The sequence below is a fragment of the Corvus cornix genome, chromosome 13 (assembly GCF_000738735.6).
Source record: "Corvus cornix cornix isolate S_Up_H32 chromosome 13, ASM73873v5, whole genome shotgun sequence".
Taxonomy (NCBI): domain Eukaryota; kingdom Metazoa; phylum Chordata; class Aves; order Passeriformes; family Corvidae; genus Corvus; species Corvus cornix.
Window position 1 is genome coordinate 11,559,857 of NC_046343.1, and position 22,203 is coordinate 11,582,059.

The following is a 22,203-nucleotide window of genomic DNA, read 5'->3' on the forward strand; positions in this document are numbered from 1 at the left end:
GTTTTGGGAAACATGGTAGAGCAGGTAAGAGCAGCCAATCAACAGTAAAACCACAAATTTGGCATTCTAATTGTGTTCAGCACTATTCTGTGAATTCCATCTGTTCCATTCCATTCCAAGCTACCTTAGGAAGCTACAAGACTCCATGGCCTCTTTGTACAATTCAAACAGTTTTTCTTGGCTGTTTCTGTAAGTGCATCAGAACCATGGAAGAATGCACAGAAGTGCCTTGACAGCCTTGTCTCTTTTTTGAAATAGTCTAGAAATGCTACTTTTTACCAAGTATTTTTACTACCAAATTAAGCAAAATAGTGAAACAGATAATGTGATAAGTAATATCAAACAAGTTGGTGGTTAGTGTTGTCTGTTCTGTGTAGCTGCTTGGTCCTTTCACTTCTCCTACAACAATGTTCAGGTGTGTTCCACGGCTCCTGGGTGCCATTGTCATGGCAGTCAAGGTCCTCCCTCTCACCTGAATGCAACTTCAAATAAGATATAAGAAAGAAAAAGCTCAGTACATTTTGCCATGTACCTTTGGGGAGTCACAAACCTATTTCTGATCCCAACAATTAGCAAATCCAAGGACTGTTAAAACTCTTGCAGAGTAAATCAAAACGTGCTCCTGACTCCAGTTTCTCTGTTGAGGCTGGGTGAGTGGAACATGTGCTGCATCGAGGCTTCAGTTTTCCCAGGGTGGGAATAACGAGCACACTCATGACCTTGTTTATAAGAGCTCTGTTTGGGAAGGCTGGGTGCTTCCCTACTCAGTGCTCCAGTACAATCCAGTACCAGGCCTGCGTAAGCACACCTAGAGCCAGACTGGATGGGCAACAGGAGTGAGTGCTTTAAACTGGTCCAAAATGTGCCCATTCCCTCACCTCTGTGGACACAACCGACAACTTCCTTCATTTCAAGCCTCCAGCCATCTGAAATGCTAATTAGAGCACTTAAAAAGACTTCCGTGTTCCTTTGGAGATATGTTAACAAAATCATCAAAGTACTAACTGTATTTTTCTTCTAACTTTTCCTTCCCCTAAGGGCACAGGTATCTCTCTGTCGGGTTACAAAAAAGCAGTTGTCTGGATTGCAGAAATCAGCTCCCAGATCCAGTTTTACCCAGAAACGTTTGCCTTAGCCACCAGCATCTTCAATAGGCTGCTGGCATCAGTAAAGGTAGAGATTTATGTCAGCTTTTCCCTGGATAGATTACTGACTGAGAGTGTAAGGAGCATGTAATCAGTTTATAGACAAAGCAGGGACTGTGTTTGGTAGAAGATTTAGGGAGCAGTCAGGGTCGTTGCTGGGGAAGGCCATTTAGCAAATATACATACATATATATATATATACACACACACATATGAACTTGAGTGTTTGATGAGGTTGCACTGACATACAGTCCTCATTAGAATTGTTTATGTGCACTTAGTCCAACTGCTGTGGTAAGTACAAAGAACTCATCTGGTTTTCTCTGCTAAACAGAAATTATTCACATTATCACTTTTAATATTCTTGTCTTTAAACTACTATTTTTAATTAAACTGTGGGGCTGATCTTTTCTGCCACTGAAGCTACAGCAAAGGTAGGAGTTGAGCTGAGCCTTGCAGCTCCCAATTCTATTTAGGTTGATACTTGTAGGTACAAAAATGCTGTTAATGAGGATTTTCTTGTTATTTTCTAAGTCCGTGAGAGATTTTTCTCTCTCACAGAAGAGGTAGCAGGGAATGTAAACAACCAAGCCACCTGCAACCTTGGAAAGTCTTGTTTATGGTATAGTAGAAAATATTTTGATAATGGATGTTTTAGGATTTTGGCCAATCACCCCTAAGGGGTGGCTGGTCCTTTGTCCAATTAGACTGTGAAGAAAAAAGTCTATAAAAGTGTTTGTAAAATAATTAAATAAATCAATCTTGCTGCACAGTTCCTGCCTGTTGGATCTTCTCTCCTCCTCCTCCCTATGGCTGCGGGACACAGTGATATACCATAGGAACCAGGCCTGCGGTAATAGATACTGGCATATAGAGTCACAGAATCATTAAGGTTGGAAAAGGCCTCTAAGATCATCAAGTCCAACCTTTCACTGATCACCGCCTTGTCAACTAAACCATAATATTAAGTGCCACATCCAGTAGTTTCTTGAACACCTCCAGGGATGGTGACTCCCCCACCTCCCTAGGCAGCCTGTTCCAATGTTTAATAACTCCTTCCATGAAGAAGTTCTTCCTGAAGTCCAACCTGAACCAATAGCTGAAAGTGAGAAGAGGAGCAACATTGCAATGTAAATACTGTGACATTGCATAGTCTAAAAATTGTGAAATACATGAATAAAAATGGCACCTATAAGAGGATTTATTCGGCTTCACTTTGAATTTCCTTGTCCTATTTCCAGCTTCTGTAGCTACACTAATTCAGAAGCAACTGTAACCTAAATGAAAGTTTGAAACTTGTGTATGTATCATAGAATGACAATTATTTCTCCCAAGACTCTTTCTCTTCTTTACTCAGCGTTTTCTTCTTCTCCCTTCAGGCCCAATTAGAATTTCTGCAGTGCATTGCAATTTCCTGCCTTGTCCTTGCAGCAAAAACCAATGAAGATGAAGTCAGTATGTTTCATTTTAAACACACTAAAAGTTGTTCATGTTTCCAGGTCTTTCAACAACTTGGACATAATGGGAAAGTGTTAATTTTTTTACCATAAGTAGTCCTTAAGGGGTGAGAGTAGCATTTTCAGGCCTGTTTCATTGTTGCTCTGAAGAATTGTGACATTTACAGATGAAGAACTTGTTTTTGTTTATGTCATGGATGTGTTTCTCTCCTGCCTCTCTCCTCTTTCAGAATCCATGGCTCACAGTAGAGCTTAGTCTGGGGGGACAGTCAAGATGTACATGAGAGGGCTGCAATTCCCATGCTATAGCTCCTGGGAGGGCACAGCAGGTGTGACAGAGTAGAGCAGAGGTTCTTCAGAGGAAGCTTTAAATAGATGAGTTTGCTTGGAGCCAAAACAGTGTTCTGAACCCAGTGAGGAACTGACTCAGGTCTGCACCTCAAGATGAGCAAGTAAAGTCAGCAGCCAGTGAGAAATTTCACAGGATAATGTGTAATTACACAGCAGAAATGCAGTGATAGACTTCTGTAGGCATTTACAAGCAGTAGCCAAAAGCATTTCAGATTGCATTCCTCTTCTTTTCTTCCTTATGCTTTGCAAAAGAAGAAGAAACCCAGGAGCTGGAGTCAGACATACACATCTCTTCAAACAGCCACTGCTGTAGTGAAATGTTCTTCACAGCCTTTCTTAGGTGGCCTTACACTGAGGTTATTGTTCTTTTCCTCTCCACTACAAAGGAGAAGCTGAGTCAATGACCACAGGAAACAAGGCAACCACAGCAGGCCCTGTAAAACTGGCTGACAGGAGGCTTCCTCTGAGCAAAACTAATGGTAGCAGGGAAGGTGCATCACTGATGCCACATTGGGGAGGATCACAGTGACCCAGGGGGCTCAGGGCATCATTCTTGCTGTGGGCTGGGTCTGCAGCAGCTGCCCTGGGGTGAGCCGAGACCACTCTTCACTTAGGATGGGAGGTACCTAGGAACAAGGTCTCCTGGATGAGCATTCTCCTTAACATAAATTTGTTTAAACTTGCTAGATCCCTTCACAATATAGAGAAGCACACGCAGCAGTGTAGGACGTTGGTTTCTTTATTTTTTTATTTTTTTAATTTTTAAAAATTTTTTTACAGGTAATACCATCGGTGCAGATATTAGCAGTGCAAAGCAGGTGTAAACACTTTCCAGCTGAGATCTTGAGAATGGAAAAAAGTATACTGGATAAGCTTCAGTGGGATCTTTACACAGCAACACCAATGGATTTCTTAAACATTGTAAGCACTACATTTTGCAAATTTTTTTTCTTTAAAGAAACAACTCCTTATCAAACAAGACTAAAAAACACAGATGTGCACACACACACCCATACATCCTTCAGAAGACGCTTGGCAAACTACCCATTTCTACCTATCTGCAAGTCTTTTAAAGAATATTAGAGTAATTTTCTTTTTAAATTTATTTTTTTAGTTTTCTACTATTTAAAACCTATATTGCTCCAAAAAAAATTACTCATATCTTTAAAGGACAACTGAATGGACATTAAAAAGAGTCTCATAATGCACAACCATATGCCTTCTTTATTTTTTTTAAATACAGGCTGCAAAAATATTTCTAACTATTTCCCTTCTATTAGTACTGTACATAGAAAGCTGTCAGAGTTTTGCTACATTTCACACACAGGTTTTTTCTTAAACCATTTTCCTTTTCATCCCACTAATTATTCATTTATGCAATGAGACTACCCTGATCTGGCACTTAGTTCACATTGCAGTTACTAAGCATTTAATATAAACAATTAAACTTTGTCTTCAAGAAACGATCATGTGCTAGTAAGGCAAAATTCATGTGGTATGAACACATCCTGGATCCTTTCTTTTAAGGTTATGTGCAAATATTAAGCCATTTTAGGCTGCTGATTGTGAAAACTGCCTTTTGTAGGTGCTTGTTTCCTCAGTAAATTCAGAGTGCAGTATTACTGGTTTTACTGGATTTGGAGCTGCTATCCTGAACTGAATCTCCTGGACAGCAATCTGGATAATGTAGAAGCCTCAGAAATTGTTAGGAAACACAGGCCTCATACATTCATTATCAGCTCAAAAAAACAGTTCAATGATTGGCAAGTACGAACACAAAACACAAAGAAAAAGGTGGGGGAAGCCTTCAAGTTTCCTGATATGAGATGAAATTCATCTGTACTTCTGGGTGATGACATGAAAACATATAAACTTCACTAACCTCTGCTTTTCTTTTCATATATATATATATATGTGTGTATATATATATATGTACACTTTATCTTCTCTGCAGTTCCACGCCATGGTGATGTCCAGCTGGCCCCATCTCCCACCCAGACTGCCTCAGAGGAATCCTTCCCTCCACGTTGCACTCTTGACCAAGCAGCTGCAGCACTGTATGGCCTGCCACCAACTCGTGCAGTTTAAGGGCTCCACGTTGGCTTTGGTGATCATCACCTTGGAGCTGGAGAGGCAAACTCCTGGTTGGTTTCCTGTTATTATTGATCTGCTAAAAAAAGCACAGGTAGGAAGCAAAATGGCCTTTGGTCACAAATCCTGAAAGCAGGACATGATAAATGAATAAAGCTATGTGTATTTACAGCCAATATTGCACTTCAGCAGCTCCTGAGACTTGTGTCCTGGTTCTGCCTTTGCTGCAGACCTTGCTGGTGCTAACAAAATGGAACAAAAATGCAGTTCAGGTGTGGGACTGGGAAGAAGGACATCCCTTTGGCAGGGAAGGGAGGGTTCCAAATTCTTGGCCACAGATAGCTCCCTGCATCCTGAGCCAGGAGGAATTCTCTCATGATGGGAGAGTCTGAGAGCACCTAGAAATCTACCCAGTTTCCTCAGCCTCCCACTGAACATTAAGAAAACTTGTAAGTACAGTCACATTGCTCTTAAAATATAATCAGTTTGACTTCTAATGATTCAAGACAAGCTCTATTTTTTTCTTTCTTCCTTTTTTTTTAACGCTTTCACCCAGTTTCATAAAACACATGCCTTTTAAGACAGCACACTTACAGGGCTAAAGACCCAGGATGTCAGCTTGCCATCCACCCATTTAAGGTCTTGAATTTGTCTGAAATAACCTGGCCTCCTGCTGTCCCTGCTGCCTGTTGTTTCCTGGAAAGAGGAAGCACTTGCCTGCCTTCTGTGTAGTAGGAGTAGTAGTAGTTACAGAAGTAGTTACCAGGAACTCCTGGGTAAGTGTTTTCCATCAGGATCAACAGCATATTGCTGCTATGCATCAACTGAAGTATGCAGCCTGTCCCCGCCCTCCCCCTAATTAAAAAGTGACAGGAGCAGTGGCCAGACAAGAGAGTCATTTATCCAGAACTTACAATAAACCTGCATCTTTCTTTACAGGTGAACAGCACTGAATTAATCCACTGCAAAGAGCTTGTGGATCAAGAGTTAATGTGCTTGCAGCCACCCAATGCTGTTTATATTTTCTATCCCATCAGCCAAACTGCGCAGGGCCATCCCAAGGCAAGGCTACCTTGCCATCACCCTTCTGAATGGAAGAGTTCCCATGAAGGGAGGTTGAGGGTCGCTGTAAGCCAGCCTGTTTCAGCACCTTTCACACCCACTACACAGCCCAAATTCCTGATCAAACCATTGAGACTGAAGAATGCTGTGATGGATTCAGACACCTGCACAGTGAGGATGAGGAAGTAAGTGCTGGGAGGATGAACAGAGGAGGCTCATGCCCTCAACTGAGCTGCCCCTGCCCTCCCTTACAGCCACCCAAAAAGGACTAGTGGAAAATTATTGCCTTGGAAGCAGCACCTGCAGAACCAGCAGGTCCCAGCAAACAGAACAGCCAAAACAACAGGGGAAAAGTGTCACTGTGCTTCTCAGAGGATAAAGACAGTTGGTATTATCAGTCTATTTTTTAATGTCCTCCCCAAGCAGTGTGTGCTACCCCTCAGTTTTAACATTATGTAAAGACAGAAAGCTGGGGAGAGAAGGGACTTGGTCATAGTCCTTCAACCCAGGGATCCAGCTGGCAGGCAGCTACAGACTGCATGGAGAACCAAATGCCTCAGAGTTTATTTTTAAAATAGCCATGATGAAGTTTGACAGATTGAGCCTTTCATCCAGCTCACACCATTGTTCTCTCATTAGAGCTAATCTGACTCGGTCCATGGGAGCCTGAACAGGAGCTGCTGTCGAGGAATGGGCAGCCCCCACTGCTGCCTCTGCAAGAGCTCTCAGATGGAGCCAAGCATCATTTTGATTCACCAGTGAAAAGCCTGAATCAAACTTCCAGTTTTCCTTAAGGCCTTACCTTGTAATCCAGGGGTCTGGGATCTGTGGTTCTTCCTGGTTAAACCATTACAGACTCAATCACAGTTCCTATGAAATGTGGGAAATCACTTCTTGTCTACAATCACCATTGCCTTGGGCTCTTACCAACCAGCATGTGCTGCTCAGGGTTTTTAACATTTATGCTGTCTTACCAGACTAGGCAACACAAAATGCCTTTATTTCCCCTCCACCACTACAACCACATTATTTCTTACAAACTGCTTAATCTTCATAGCAAAGTGGTTTCACAAAGGTCAGATTAAACCACTCTTACACTTTTAAAAACCAGCCTCACACATCCTTTTAAAATTTGTGGGGGTTTTGCTTTAAACAATAGGCATTTTTAGGTGATTGTTACCCTAGCTTGAAGGTATAATCCAGCCAGTATGGGATGGGTAACAGCACCACACCTGCCATCCTCTCACAAACAGGAGGGGGTTTCATATGGACTGGCACAGGCTAAATACTGAGCAGGTGTCTCATGTAATGACATGGGAAAAATAACTTTGAGACAGAGACGGGATAGGAGCAAGGAGACCCTCATGCTATGTAACAGCAGAGCTCATCAGTGCAAGAAGAAAGTTTCTGGCCTTGTCCCCCCTTCCTCATTGTCTTATCTTGTAGGAGAGGAATTCCTGAATGCCAGCCTTGCAGGACCTATGTGCTGAGCAGCTGCTCACACTTTTCTGAAGTGTTAAATTTGCCAGATTGGGTTCTGAGAACACAGTGAGCTCTGTGTGTGCAGGGAGAAAGCCATGCTGCTCTTTAAACCACAAAGGAAATGCCCAAGTGTTCCAGTAACATCCAGTATTGGAGACTTAGTGCAAATAGCATGTGTGAGCAGACATGACTTGAACCTGCAGTGAAACCCACAGAATTCCCATGAATCAGATCAAAGCTACCTCAAGCTGTGGATGCTGTGCTGAGGAGGGGCTCTGACCAGGCCGGGGGTGCTGCAGGAGCAGGACTTGGGGCTGGGTTAGACCAGATGAGGTTTGTGAGGTCCCCACATACTTGGGGGCCAGGCAGCAGCATGCTTGGGACATGGTATTTATTCATTCTATCACAGGGGAGGTTTTCATTTAATGGTAGGGCTCTTCCCTCCTTCTGAGCAGTACCTTCCTTTTCTCTCACAAGCTGTGACTTGACTGCCTGGCTTTTGGGAGGAGGCGAGTTGTATTTTACAGTTTCCACTAAATAAAACATAAGCTTGGTCTGCCTGTTCTCTGTGGCCCTGGAATAGCCCAGCTGAAAGGTAATGCCCACACTGATCCCTGCAGAAAACTGAGCTGTGTGATGGGCTCTGCTTCCCTCCCATCCATTTGCCCTATCTCAAGCATTGTCACCAGCTGCATTTACCTGTGGAAATGCCAGCAGAAAAGTTGTACACGCAGTAATTAACATGCTGTAACTTTACACCACAATAATCATAACCTCAGGTTTTCCCCACAGCTTTGAGCCTATGTATATAGTTCTTGCCTATAAGCTGGATGACGTGTTAACACCCATGAACAAACTTGCTTTTCAAAATCCCTGCAGATCTCTATGATCAGCACTGAAAAGTATACATTAACAGGAGTTAATTCTAAAAGATAAAGGCAGTGCTGGAAGGCCCATCAGGGCACCATGTTCCCAGTCAGAGTGCAAGATGCCACACTGGGATGAGAACAGTTCACTTGGAGGCTACCTGCACTCCCAGGACACACTGCTGCTTCTCTGGCACCACAGCTCCCTCCCACACGCCTATTCCAGCACTGTAGTTACCATTGACAAACAAGTACTTTTGTCTTGGCTCCAACTGGTTAAAAATGTCACTTACCTTTGCATTCCTGCCATCACTCAGAATGGAGCTTCCTACCCCAAAGAACGAGCTGCCAGCTACAGGAAGGAGCTGCTCTTGCACAGGACCATTCTTGTTACAGAAAGCACTTTTTGGATAGTGAGAACAGCACCAAATCTCTTTTTTTTCTTGCAGAACAGAGTTGGGAGCTTTAATACCTTTCCCCTCCCTGCCTGGACAAGTAATGAGTGACAAGATGAACACTCCCCACACACAGCAGTGACAGGAACAATTATTTTGCCCAGCCAGTTTCAGAGAGGATGACATCTCACCTGTTTATTTATAATAAACACAAGTTTATTCCAACTGCAGCTCAACTCACCACTGTGGATCCCATTTGCTACACACCAGTTACTGGTGAAAATGTGCCAGATTCAGTGAGTGCTGGCACAGGTCTCATGTGGTTATGGCTAGCTCTGTGAGGATTGTTGTTTTGGGGAATATTCACTCCCAGGAAAATTACAGAGAATGCTCATACAGTATTTTCAAAGAGCTCTGACCTAGTAAGGTTCCTTCCCTTGGGGTTCATGGCCCAGGTGAGGTACACCTCTCAAACCCAGACTCCTCTTCTTGTTGCCTCAATTCAGGCCAGATTTCCAGATGCCTGAAGCTACCACTACCTTGTAAACAAAGCTGCAATTAAACCTAAAATCCCCTATGGTAAGCACCCACTGAACTGTTTTCTGTGGCTGTTTTAAGCCACCTACGGAAACAGTAAAGCATTTCAGATCCTCCCATCCACCACAATGTCCCCCATTCATAACCCCCACCAAAAGGAACCATGTCACCTCTCATGCAGTCGCCCAGGCACCATTACAGGTGAGGATAGAGCGTCCCCATTTCAAGGCAGCACTCACTGGGGTGTTTCTGACAATAAACCTGACTTGGTGTCACTACTTATGGAGGGTAGGTGATGACCTAGGAGAAGAGTTCATTTACACAGCTGCACAATTAAAGGAACTCCTGTGGTCAGAGAATTGATCAAGAGACAAGAAAACTGCAAAGGGAAGAGTAATGCAATAGTTATACCTCATTTGTGGGGCTGCATCTATAAAGTTGCTGGGTTTTTTCTCCTGCTAATTAACTTTAGTGTTAATTCAATTTGAACAGTACTTACAGTTCAATTCTTTAGGAAGACAGAAAAGTGCACTGAGATGGAGAGATGCATTAACTTCCAGCAGGTCTCAGAGCCCCTTTCCATTCCTCCTCAGCAAGGCATGCAACTGGAATCTCCCTGGTGACCCAACTATGGTCACAACAAACTGAACTTAATCAAATCTTCCAAGCAATTTGGAAAAAGAACAAAAAACTTCTATTCCCAATTAACCTATCCAGCTGGGAATCTAACTTGACAAAAGCTATAAGTGGGATGAAAGCTTTGCCAAAGGAATTAGAGTGGCTGGCCTCAAAAGGGAACACAAGCAAGTTTAAAACAGTCATCAAAGCAGCAGCAAAGGCTGTTTCATAGCTCAGCCTGATGGTCAGACACAGCCTCAGCTTTCCCCCATTCTGTGCAGGGCATCACAGACATGGAGACAGACAGAGCCCTCCTAAGAGGACTTCCAACTCTGAATTCATTGGCCCGCAAGACACAGCTGTGTCAGACCCTGGTGCTTCCCACCTGGTCCCACTTCTCCTGACACAAGTGGTGCCTCATCCCTGCCCACTGAGGCAGCAGGAACAGGCAGGGATGAAGAACATGGGATGAACATGTTTGTCATGGGGTTTCATCCCTAATGCCTGCAAGTGGCAGGAGTCTCCACAGCTTCTCTACGTGCCCAGTTTAGTCCTTTTCAGGCCACATACCTGTTACAGCTGCAATCTATTTCCTAGTTCTAATTTATGCTAAGGGCATCCAGAGGGTTCAGAGACTGTCACGTACCACACATCCTAGGGACAGGCACTCAGTGCCTGGGGCAGTTAGCACCTCTACACCAGCCTCTCCATCTCTTGGGGGGTTACAGAGACAAAATGTCCTCGGCAGAAGCCTCAGAGGGCTCCTGTCACATCCACCCACTCCCTGTTCTCAACCTTTGTCCCACTGCAGTCACACCACCCAGCACAAGGTAGGGGCACAGGGTGAGACTTCCTTTAAATCTCCTGCCAAGGACTGGCTTTTGGCCACTCCTACCCTCCCAGCACCAGGGCAGTGGGGAAAGCAGCAGCCTGGAAAAAGGGAGGGAGACTGGGGACAGCAACTGCCAAGACATAGGGGTGCACAGGGGACATGACACTTTAATCACAGGGCAACAGAATTAACAAGGGGAAACTGGGATCACAGAAGGTTGGGAATTTGGACAGAGGACATTGTTCTGGTTACACCTGGTGTACAAACCATGGTTTTAACAGATGTTTGTTAAACAAGTCAGTTTTGTTTTTATTAAACCCAACTTTGGTACAGATCATTCCCGAGATTCATTTACAAGGTTCTTTAAAACAAAGAAACTGGGGCCTCTCCCTGTTCCTGTGTGAAGTTACCGGTGGCACAGACATCACACTTTGTTTTTCCCCTTTCCTTTTTTTAAAAGAAGTATTTTTGTCAGGGGAAGTCAGTCTGTTACAAACACTGAACTCACACCAGGAACACCGAGTCTCCCGTTTTAAACTATTTCCCCTCCATTAATAGATAACATTTAGTTGTACTTTAAAATGGTTCCCTTCTCACCCATCACATCCCAGCAGGATGAGTAGAGACTGGACTGGCCAGGCAGAGTTATCTGAAGCAGCAGGTGGGAGGTGGGCAGGGAGCTCTGGGGAAGGAGTTACGGTGTGAGGCACCATGTGCAGCCCTCAGAAAACTAAAGAGATGAAGGTTGGGGCATTTTGGTTATAAAACCCATAAGTATACAGAAGCAAGCTGCACAGAAGAATTATTGCTATGAAAGGTGAGAATCCAGCTGAAAGATTAGGGATGTCAGACTAGGGATGACAGGTTAAGGACACCAGGTTCCCCAGTTACAACCCAAAACCAGACTGGAGAGGACCTGTGGGACGCTGTTACTGCGGCAGTTCAAGCAGCAAAGCTGAAAGCTCCTCACACTAACCCAGGTTTGTCCCTCTTCACTCTGGAGTCAGTCAGTGTTAACTCCCTTGGGGTAAAAGTCCCAAAATTAACATTCTGGTTTTAGCGCCAGCCATGCAGCAGCCTGAATTAGCAGTTTACCTTCTGGCAAGTATCTTGGATTTAACTTTACCAAGAAACCTGATTAAGCAAAATTTTCCCCATCAAAAGACATGGTGAATTTTAGTCCTTGCTACATATTCTCTTCTGTGCAATATATTGCAAGCTTAAAGGTGTAAGTACCAATTAATTTCTTCTGCATGAGATGTTTTGGCCTCAATAAATCTTCTAATTAACATATCTTCCTGTTGTTATGGAGTACGCACTGGGAAGACTAAAAAAGCTATAGAAAGAACAAAAGAGAATCAGTGTTTAAGTTTCAGTTATTTACATTAAGTAAAGACAGCATGAAAGGTCAAATCTATTGTACAGACATTTGAGTTTAAACCATTGCAACTTGGATAAGCTCTCATAGCTGCCAACATCTTGTTGGGAACTGGTAATCAGAGGATTGATTTAAAATTTTAATGAGAAAAGACTGCTGATGGAACATGAGAAATCCCAGGTGATGGAGACCTGCAGGAGCAGCCAACTAGCACACACAGCTGGAGCAGTGGCTTTGCACAGTCCTTGCCTCATTCCATCCCTCACAGCTGCACACTTCTCCCAATGGAACAGCTGAGGACAAGGTCGGGTTTGGGTTGTCTCCTGAAAGAAAGTACCACCATGTTCCCGGGCCTTGGCCACTGGCCTTCGGCTCTGGAACTGCAAAGCCTGGGCAGCACCTACCTCATTGCCGAGCTGCTTCTCTAACAAACCTGTGCATTTCTCCTTCTCCTCAAAGCATCTCTAGGAGCATTGCACAAATATTAATGAATGCCCTTAACACTGCTCCTCTGGAAAGACACTTGCCAACGCACATCATCTGAATCACCAGGTCACCCATCTTTAAAAGGAACAGCTACTCCACCACCTTCGATTCCCTGAACTCAGATGTACCTGAATGCATGTGCTCCTCTCTGGTCTCCTAGATTTGGCTTTAAAACGTATTGGGACAGAAAAGGATGTAAACATTTCATACAAACCACTTGCTATCAACTACTAATTCCCTACTAAAGGTTATGCCTAAAAGATTTCCAGATGCATATTCCTAAAAAGCTCTCAGAGGCAGCCAGGATCACCAGCCTGGTTTTGTTCTTCAAGCTGGGGCTGCAGAAAAACCTCCCACCAGAAGCACTGCTACAGTAAACACTGTGCATCAGCCAAACTTCACATTGGCTGTGTCTGAAGTGCAGCACTGATCTCAGTCCAATACCAAATAAACCCCAGAAGGACCCAAAGCTGAGTGAATATAACTTGGTACACAGCAATGGCCCAGAGAACAGACACTGAGAACAAATCTTCGGGTAAAGCTTCAGCAGCTCTCTGAAAGCAGAGCCCCAAACTAAAACTGTGCTCTTTTGTTGGCCTTGACCTAAGTGTATAATGTTCTTCTCCAGACAAGACACACAGCTTTGGATGCACCACCAGGAAACCTCTCCACCTCTGCTCCCTTTTCATCCTACCTTTAAATCACCTCTTTCAGCAAAGCTCAAAGTCATTCTGCCCAAACACAGATGGCTTTTGGATTAATATCTTAGAATTTCTCCCCAGATTACATAGGAAGTACATTTCTGCACACTCTATGATTAGCTAGTTGTCAATTAATCAGCTAATTATATTTTTAAATGTTCCCAATAGTCATAAGACAGGCTGTGACTCGTAAGCTTGAAATCATGACACAGTATTATTTTGACAGATAATACAGAAAATTACTAGATTGCACAGAAAATAATGCACCATTAAATAAACGACACCACAAAACCTCAAAATACATGTGAGATTTAATAAAAGAAAAAAAGTACAGAGTGGAAAGAAAAGGAAGTAAAAACACCAAACCACGCTGGGAATGACAAAGCAAAGAGATGCAGCACATCCCAGAAGGATGTGTCCCCCAGGCAGGGCCCCAAGGTGCCTCCATGGCTCCAAAACATCCCCCCCCATCTTCACCCCTGGGGCAGCCACCACAGCCACACATGACACCCCCCTCAGAGACCCACAAAACACAATTTAAATTAGAAAGCAGACAACATACAGGATGGCAAATGTTTAAATGATAAAAAACTGGATAGTTTTTACCACTAATACCAATCTTTTGCAGATGAATGTATAAAACAGCTGAAAGGTGTGTAACTGAATGGTTTCAATCATTTCTGAAGGGTTTTTCTTTCACTTTTTCTAGCCTACAAGATGTAAGTCCTCAGACTGGGTGAGATTAGCATCACAACATATTTGTAATTTGTTAAATAAAAATAAGATACAGAACTACCCTATATACCACAATACTTAAATCTTGTCTCAGCCAAAAGGAAAAGACAAAAACTCAGGAAAAAAATATGACTGAGTCCCCTTGGGGAGATTATGATGTTGAACAAGCAACTACAAGGACAATGGATGTCTGTCACAACATAAAGTCAAAGTAATATAATAATCATCATCATTAAAATATTGTCACATACATTCTGAATGTCTTCTTCAGAAAATGCTGTAAATTTTTCCACAATGCCCATGGATTTGAAGATTTTTACTCTTTGTTGTAATAATTTTTCTTAACTACCTGTTACTCTAGGAAAAAAAGAATTGATCTCTGATGAGCCAGGGCAGAAGGAAATCATTTGCATAGATCTTGCTGGCTGCAGCATGAGATCAGGAGAGAACTACTGATTGGGAACACATTGGTGAGGCAGCTGGGTGCATACCAGTACCACCAGTTACTGTTTTATCCCAGCATTGGCCTTGAGAAGCAAAACAATGAACCAAAGAGCATTGCTTTCTCAGGAAATTAGTGCACTACAGTCTCTCTCATTAGTGGAAGATTAATAACAAATAATTTGCTTCATGATTGGTCTGCAGTCAGAGGTGAGGCAGAATTGTCTTCTTGCATGTAACAGAAGGTTGGGTTCCTTGTACATGTTTGAGAAAACAACACTAACCCTCCTAATTTTCAATAGTTACTCTTTAAAATACATCTAACCTGGAGGCACAGCCTTAAAAATTAAATGTCCAGCTTTCAGCAGATTCCCAACAAGTGCTGAATTTTTATTCTTTCAACAAAAGCCTATTCTAAAAGGTACCGATGAGATCTTTGTGAGGTTCTTTTCAACAAGCATCAAATAACACGGTCAGTATATCGACAAAAGAGGCCAGTATCCATAAGAAAACACAGTCTAACACCTGAGCATGTATTTAGAAAGGGAAAAAAAAAAAGCTGCTTTAATGGGATATGAGATTTAAAGAACCTCAGAATCCAGCAAAATACTGCCCTGCAACAGCTCAGACCCAGGCCCTTCATCTCCCTCTGCACAGCACATCAGGAATTTCCTGACAACTTAAAGACAAGTCTTTAACAAAAAACATAACAGAAAAATCCTGTAACATTAATAACTAAATAAAAATGCACACACTCACAACTAAAACTTAGCCAGCCAGTGTTTTTATAAACTCTAAAGATACTATGTGAGGGCTAATATAAAATATTTCCTTTCATTTAGCCTAGGATCTGATGGATGGATGGAATTGGGTCCAACTATTTTTCCATGACAACATAGCCAGTAACTCTCTGTTCAGTTATTGCCCTGCCTAGTCACAAAATGGTTTGAGTGGAAAAAATTAATATTGATCCTAATTAGTCTTCTAAGCTGAGTTGCCCAGGAAAACAAGGCTGTGATTTCTAGGCCTGAGGAGTTGTCAAAAGAAGCACCTTCTAAGAGGAACAGAACCTGTCAGCATAAATACAGTGCACAGCTCAAGAGCAGGGGATTCTCCTTATTAGGCACATATTAGGTTTAAGGTTAAAGAGTAAAAGTAAAGATGTTGGCTTAAATAGTTTCCACAACAGCAAATACATTGGTAAGTGACAATTGAAATGTTACACAAATCCTGTAGTTCCACTTTATACAACAAACTCTTATGAAAAACCTCTCTATAAATGTTCTACTTTAGCAGTAAAGAAAATTCAAAACATTGTCCCATTAATTTTATTAACCACGCTCTTTCCTTATATATATATATATATATATATATATCATAAATGATGTAGAAAGTGTTTAGAGTAATTCAGGATTAAATATAGAATTACTGGAATGAGGGTTACTCTGACTAAGATTCCTGCAGAAAGCCTAAGTGTTGTGTTTTTCTACTCATTCTAAAAACTTATTTGAGAATTTTGTTAGAAAAATAAACATTTCAGCATTCTTCAGACCACTCCTCTCACTGTGCATGTACAGTGGAGGTCGATGAACCTCCAGCAGTCACCTTGGCCAATTTAAAAAAAAAAAAAAAAGTAGAAAGCAATTATTTAGCTGGTGGGTAAGATGAGTTCAGTTACAGTCACTTCATACACAGCTGCTCAATCACTGGGTTTAGAACAAAACATCTTACTTGAGGGATTAGTTGGCTTTGTTTAACAAAATGTACGTGTAAGGTTACTTCCTGCAAATCTCCCAATAATTCTGAAAAGAAAACAGCAGGTTGGAACACTGCAATCACTGGAGATGCTCATTTTCTCCTTCACTTTGGTCCACTCACACAATGTTATGAGAAGGGTCACAGGGTGGGAAACTCAAGCAACTTAACACATGAAAGCACCAAGTCCACTCTTGGCCTGAAAGCCTGTGTGTCATTAACTGAAAGAAACAAAACATAAAAAAGCATGAATTAAAGTTATGAAAATCAAACAAAAGCAAAATGTAGCGAAATATGTTAAAACAAAAAAAGGAGGAGGAGGACAAACTGCTGGGGCAGCTGAAGACTTCAGGTGAGAGCAGCCTGGCACAGCCTGCTCAGCACCAAAACCACTTCTCTTTCCCCCAACTTCTGCAATTCTTCCATCACCATTTTTTACTTATCAAAGCTACTAAGAACACTGTCTTGAACCAGGGATGATAAAGAGTTCAACTAGCTCTCCAAAACATTTTATTTGAGCAGAAATCCCAAAACCCCGTATTTTGAGCTAGCTCACAGGTTTGAAAAGAACAATAAAAAAACCCCAATCCAAAACCATCCTGGTGATGGGTGCACCTCCTCTAGCTGTGCTTCAGAGCTAGAGTCCCCCCAGCACCATGTGGGGTCCCTCACCATGCAGAGCTGTGGGTGCCCCTCAGACCTTTGCACACCACTGACCTGCCCCCCAGTCCTGCTCCTGACCACAGCTTGTTTCTATCACTGCCCAGAAGAGGAAAGGTCCAGACTCACATCTGAAGATGGGCTAAACCCAGCAAAGTGCAGGAAAACTTTTTCTGCTGCAGCCAGAAGGAGCAGAGGGGAAGCTGCAGCATTTCTTGGCCCATGCTCACAGTCCATCCCTGCCACCAGCATCCCTTGCACAAGTTACCATTGTGCTCACCTTCCCCAAAGCAGTCCTGGGCCCAAGAATGCCCTAGGATTCAGCTTCTAATTCAGATTAAACCGTATTTTCAGCAAGGTATTTTACAAGCCATTTGGACTCTGTGTGTGAGGTGGGCTATGCCCCAGAGTATGTCGAGCAGTCTGCACAAGGGAGTGCTTTGGTTTTAGCACCAATACATTTACATTCCAAAGAAATACTCAAATAATCTACCCCATTATCTTCCACAGGAAAAAACAAATTTTTAGGATCAGTACACAGAATGAGCTCCTCTGGTGCTGCAGTTCACAGCAGGGAAATGACAGACCACAAGATCTCATCAGCAGTGTGAAGCTGAACGCTGTGCTGTCAAGCACAAACTCGGGTGTTGCTACTCTTCATGGTCTTTTTTTCTTGCCATCATTAAGAGGCTTGCCACCAGCCTGCTCTGGGTTAGACAGAATATAGTTCTGACTCTTGAGCTCCTTCATGCAAGGGGAAGTAACAAAAAATGCCACAATAGCAGAATTACCAGTTTGCATGACAGTGCTCCTTATTTTGCTCTCTAGCCACTGTTCCTTAGAGACTGTCTTGAATTGGAAGTAGGATAACCCCCCAATTTGGGGTGTTAAAAACACAGGTGACAAAACTTCTTTGTCCCATTCCTGGTCTATCATTACACAGTCAGGTGGCTGAAACAACAATATTTACATACGCTTGCTCCTGGTGGCTTCAGCAATGTCAATTAATGCGCAGCAAGTTAAGATAACTCTGCCTTTAGACGAAAAGAATTTTCTTGTAATTAGAACTGTGCCTTGGAGCCCCATTTCACAACCTGAGTTGGCTGTCACAGAGGCAAGAGTGAATCCCATGGGACCATCAGCCTTTAGAGAATGGCCCCAAATTGCAAATCCCTCCCACCTGCAGCTGCCCAGGCTTCTCTGGACAGTGCTCAGGCACAGGAGGGGCTCATCTCTCCTCTGCTTTAAGCAAAGAATCAGAAGGATGGGAATTAGGATTCCAAAATCCCTTTTTCTGTATGCTCTCTGAACAACTGACCAAATATTAAAGCATCTGAGCAGACTCTCAGCTTTCCAGTGGCAGAGGAGGAAAACTCCAGTTCAGACACTTACTTTTTCTTGTCTTTGTCCTTCTTCAGTGGCTGCTGTGAGGTAGCCTGCAAGGATTGGGACTGCAAGGTTTCCACTGCAACTTTCCGCCTGTTGAAGGCATTCATCTCTTCCTCCAGCTCCCTCCTCTTCTCCTCCACCTTCCTTCTCTCTTCCTGGTGTATCCTTTTTAAGTGCTCAAACTTCTCATGGAGCTGGTAGGAGACAGACCCTCTGAGCTCCTTCGGGCTGTACTAACCTTGCCCCAAGAGCCCTGTCACACCTCCCACACAAATCCCCACCACAGGGACCAATCTGGCAGAATACAGCACCCAGTAACCACCAAAAGCAGGGAAGACACAATAAATTCAGCTCTGCCTGAGACCACACAGCAAACCAGAGGCAGCGTGAACCCTGGAGATAAGCACAGGGGATTTTGGCTCAGCCCGAAGCACTGCACAGGGGGTGGGGATATCACAGGATCTTTTCCTCCTCACTAGTTTTGAGGATGGTCCATTTAATTCCTCTGCAGTCACAGCTGCTGCCTGAGGCCTCACACTGGGGACTCCATTGAACTCACTTTGGGGACTCCAGCCCAGCTGCCCCCTTTACTCTGCCGTCCAGTAAGCCTCAAGAGTGAAGCCTGGCATGGATGCTCACTTCAACCTCCTGCCACTGCCTTTCACTCCCCAGAGAGCAGCCATATTTCCACACGGCACAGGACAGGGAAGACAATTTCTGAGGCACCTAAACCAGTGATGTGTTTGTGCTTTGGCTGCTGAGGTTTCCTCAACAGCTGCATGTGCTTTCCAGGATTCATGCATTGCCCAGACCCAGATTCCCTGCTAGGTGTAGTTTGGGTTCCTCACAGGTTTCTGGCACACCCACCTCTCTCTCCTTCTCCTTCAGCTCTGCCTCTGTCTCCTTGACTTTGTTAACAAACATTTGTCTCATTTCTTCCTCTTTCCTCTGGAGCTCACCCAAGAACTCTTTCCTTTTGGTCTCGTATGTTTCTTGGAGGCTGGGGAAGAAAGCAAATGAAATCCAGACTCTCTGGACACCGATGAGTTAGTGATGGGGAAATGCATGCCTGTCTATGTTGTTTAAAGACAAACAGACAGGGAAGGGATCATCCAAATCAGCTGCAAAGTTCAAACCCAGTGCTGGTATTTTCCAGCCCAGCACTGTAGATTTCACCTACAAACCTCCCACTTTTTGGGGCTATCAGCACCAAACTCTCACTCTAAATCGATGCTAGATGTGAAGGCCACTCACCTGAAGGGCTGGCTGTCTGGATCTGTGTCCTTGAAACCCATCTCCTCCAGTTTGCACCTCCGGTAGAGCTCGTAGTGGCGGGTGTGGGTCTGCTCCCGCAGATCTTCCATGTTGACCCGAATCAGCATTTCCCGCAGCTTCACAAAGTCACAGTGACTTTCATTCTCCACTAATAGAAGTGAAGGGACAAGTCAGCAAACTGCAGGTGTGGTGAGGGACAAGGGCACATATGATTGACTCCAGGTACTTGCATCCTCAAGAGCCTGCTGCCCTGCTCAGGGCACAACACAACCCCTTGGACGCATGGATTCCTGTTGACCTTCCTACCTGCTGGTAGGAATGGGAATTCAAAGGAAAGACAAAAGGCTGCAGGGGACATGCCTGTACTGCTTATCACAGGGCACCTTCATGCAGAGGTGCTGGTGGAGGGCAGAGCTGCACAGGTGCCAGGGTGTGTCTGAGCACACACAGGGAGGGGTTTGGGGTGGGCTTGCAGCACCTCACCTTGCACCACTCCCCACGGGTACTGCCGAGCTCGCACCAGCTTGTTCCCAACTTTCACCTCCTCTGTGCTGCCAACCACAGCAAAGGGCAGATGAGCCTGAAACAGAGCCAAGGGCAGGGACTCAGTGCATGGGGTAACCCCTCAGAGATCAGCCTGACCCTTAAATCCCCCTCACCCAGGCACAAGAGCTGCTTCCATGAGTCCCCCTTCTGAACTTACCAATCTCTGATACTTGGAGGAATGTCTACTACGAACAGGGATATTACTACAGAGAGTGGTGTCAGGCCACAGCATAGCTTACCAGCAATGCTGTCTGGGCTGCACCAGCTGGAGAATATTGTAGGAACACCACAGTCATTACTACTCTCCTCTATCCCTTTGTCAGGCTATTCCTGCATGCACCAGGAGCAGGGCACTCCCTGCCTTCCCAAAAGCACTGGCAGGGATATCCACAAACAGGCCTTGGCACAGCAGTGAGTGTGTGGGCACTGCAAGAGACATGTGCAGGATACAACATGTGCTCGCTGCTCTCCAAGTCTGCAAAGCATCAGGCACAGGGAGGAAACAGGACACCCTCCTCAGGATTGCACAGAAGGAGCCACAGACTGGGTGCTTCAGTAGGGTGTGGCTGACAAAATCCTTCACATTTAAATATAGATGGATCCAGAAGTATGGAACTTGTAGAGAAGTGGCTAATTGTATTTTCATTGGAGGAAGGAAGGAAAAAAAAAGCCAAGCAAGCATGACTCCTGCTTTTCTCCCAAATACACACAGCTTGCAATTATTTAAGTAAGAGTGAATCCTCCAGCTTTTTCATGATTTCAGCAAAAAAGAACTATTAAGTGAAAACACATATCTAGTTGACCCAGAAACCAACTGGTAACTGAATTTTAAAAAAATGGTGGGGGGGGGGGAAGGGTGAAAGAAAAGACAAAGCATTTAATCAGAAACAGCTATGCAGGAAAATGTTCATTTTGATGAAAAAGCTTCCTTTGATTTATAAAATTAACATGGAAACATTTCAGTTGTTTCTACTGCCATAGCTGCACTCTGATTTGGGAGACAAGAAGCTTGAAAGTGTTTTTGCTTGTGCTTCAGCCAGGTCTGAATTTGATCCTTGAATTTCAAAAAAGACAAAATAGAGATTAACAATTTTTCTAAATTTGTCTAAGAACAGACAGAATTAATTTTGAAGAAAGTATTTTTCAAAAATTCAGTAAGTTCTAGAGCTAAGTTTCTCCAGAGAGCCCCCAGACTAAACATGAGCCACATTGTAATTAATTCTGTATGCAACAGCTTTTGGTATCTGCAAGACTCACAGTTCAACCTTCCAACAGATTCAGTGTCTGGACATTCCCACTGAAACTCGCCCTTCAAATGCATTTTTGTGCAGCAATTTAATTTGTCACAACTTTTGGCAGCGATGGAACCGGCAGCGTTACCCACATTCATCACAGAGTTGATCTCAGCCACTGCCTCGTCGTCCGTGGGGAACTGATAGATCTGCACTCCATTGCTGACCAGCTCACTCATGATCTTGATCTTGAACTTGTGCAGCTCGCTCTTGGAGATGGTGTCTGCTTTGGCAATAATCGGGATGATGTTCACCTAGAGCAGAAGGGAGGAATAGGACAAACACCCAGGTGAGCAGCAACTGGGTGAGCAGCTGTGTCGAGCCCAGGGGTGACCTGGATCCTACCCCCCGGCTGTTTTACATTTCCTAAAATCACCTCAGAGCTCTGTTTACACAGGAGCTGCAGCCCAGCTCAGCTGAACACTAGAGGGAAGAGTTTTCCAGGACTTGGCTACAAGACTAGAGAACAACCAAACACCCTGCACTAAGTACATAAGGAGCAGATCAAAGCCCCTGCTCTCACCTATGTACTCTGTTACACACGTGGATGGAGGCAGACACAATGTAGCCGTCACATGCAAGCTGTTGCCCATCCACTCTGTGTGGATGCGACCTGGCTGTGCTGACAGGATGTTTTTTACAAGACAAGCACAAGGATGAAACGCTGCATTTGACCTGATGTGAAGCCTTCCCATGCTCAAGCAGAAAG

General features: G+C 43.9%; 1 protein-coding gene across 5 annotated transcripts in view; it reads right to left on the bottom strand.

Moving 5' to 3' along the window:
* Window positions 1–3,674: 3,674 nt before the first annotated feature.
* The window catches only part of SEPTIN8 (septin 8), a 42,973-nt gene continuing 24,444 nt past the window's right edge, over window positions 3,675–22,203 (bottom strand). For 2 of the 5 annotated variants that reach the window (XM_039559472.1, XM_039559471.1), the window contains 6 exons: window positions 21,587–21,748; window positions 20,140–20,236; window positions 19,636–19,804; window positions 19,249–19,381; window positions 18,385–18,575; window positions 3,675–5,123 (listed from right to left, as the gene is read on the bottom strand). In XM_039559472.1, the coding sequence (XP_039415406.1) occupies window positions 4,958–5,123; window positions 18,385–18,575; window positions 19,249–19,381; window positions 19,636–19,804; window positions 20,140–20,236; window positions 21,587–21,748 (918 nt within the window). In that variant the 3' untranslated portion in view covers window positions 3,675–4,957. Of the gene's footprint in view, window positions 5,124–10,983; window positions 12,173–13,694; window positions 16,554–18,384; window positions 18,576–19,248; window positions 19,382–19,635; window positions 19,805–20,139; window positions 20,237–21,586; window positions 21,749–22,203 lie in introns of those variants that run through there. The other 3 variants (XM_039559470.1, XM_010413069.3, XM_010413070.3) reach the window with 3 other exon arrangements.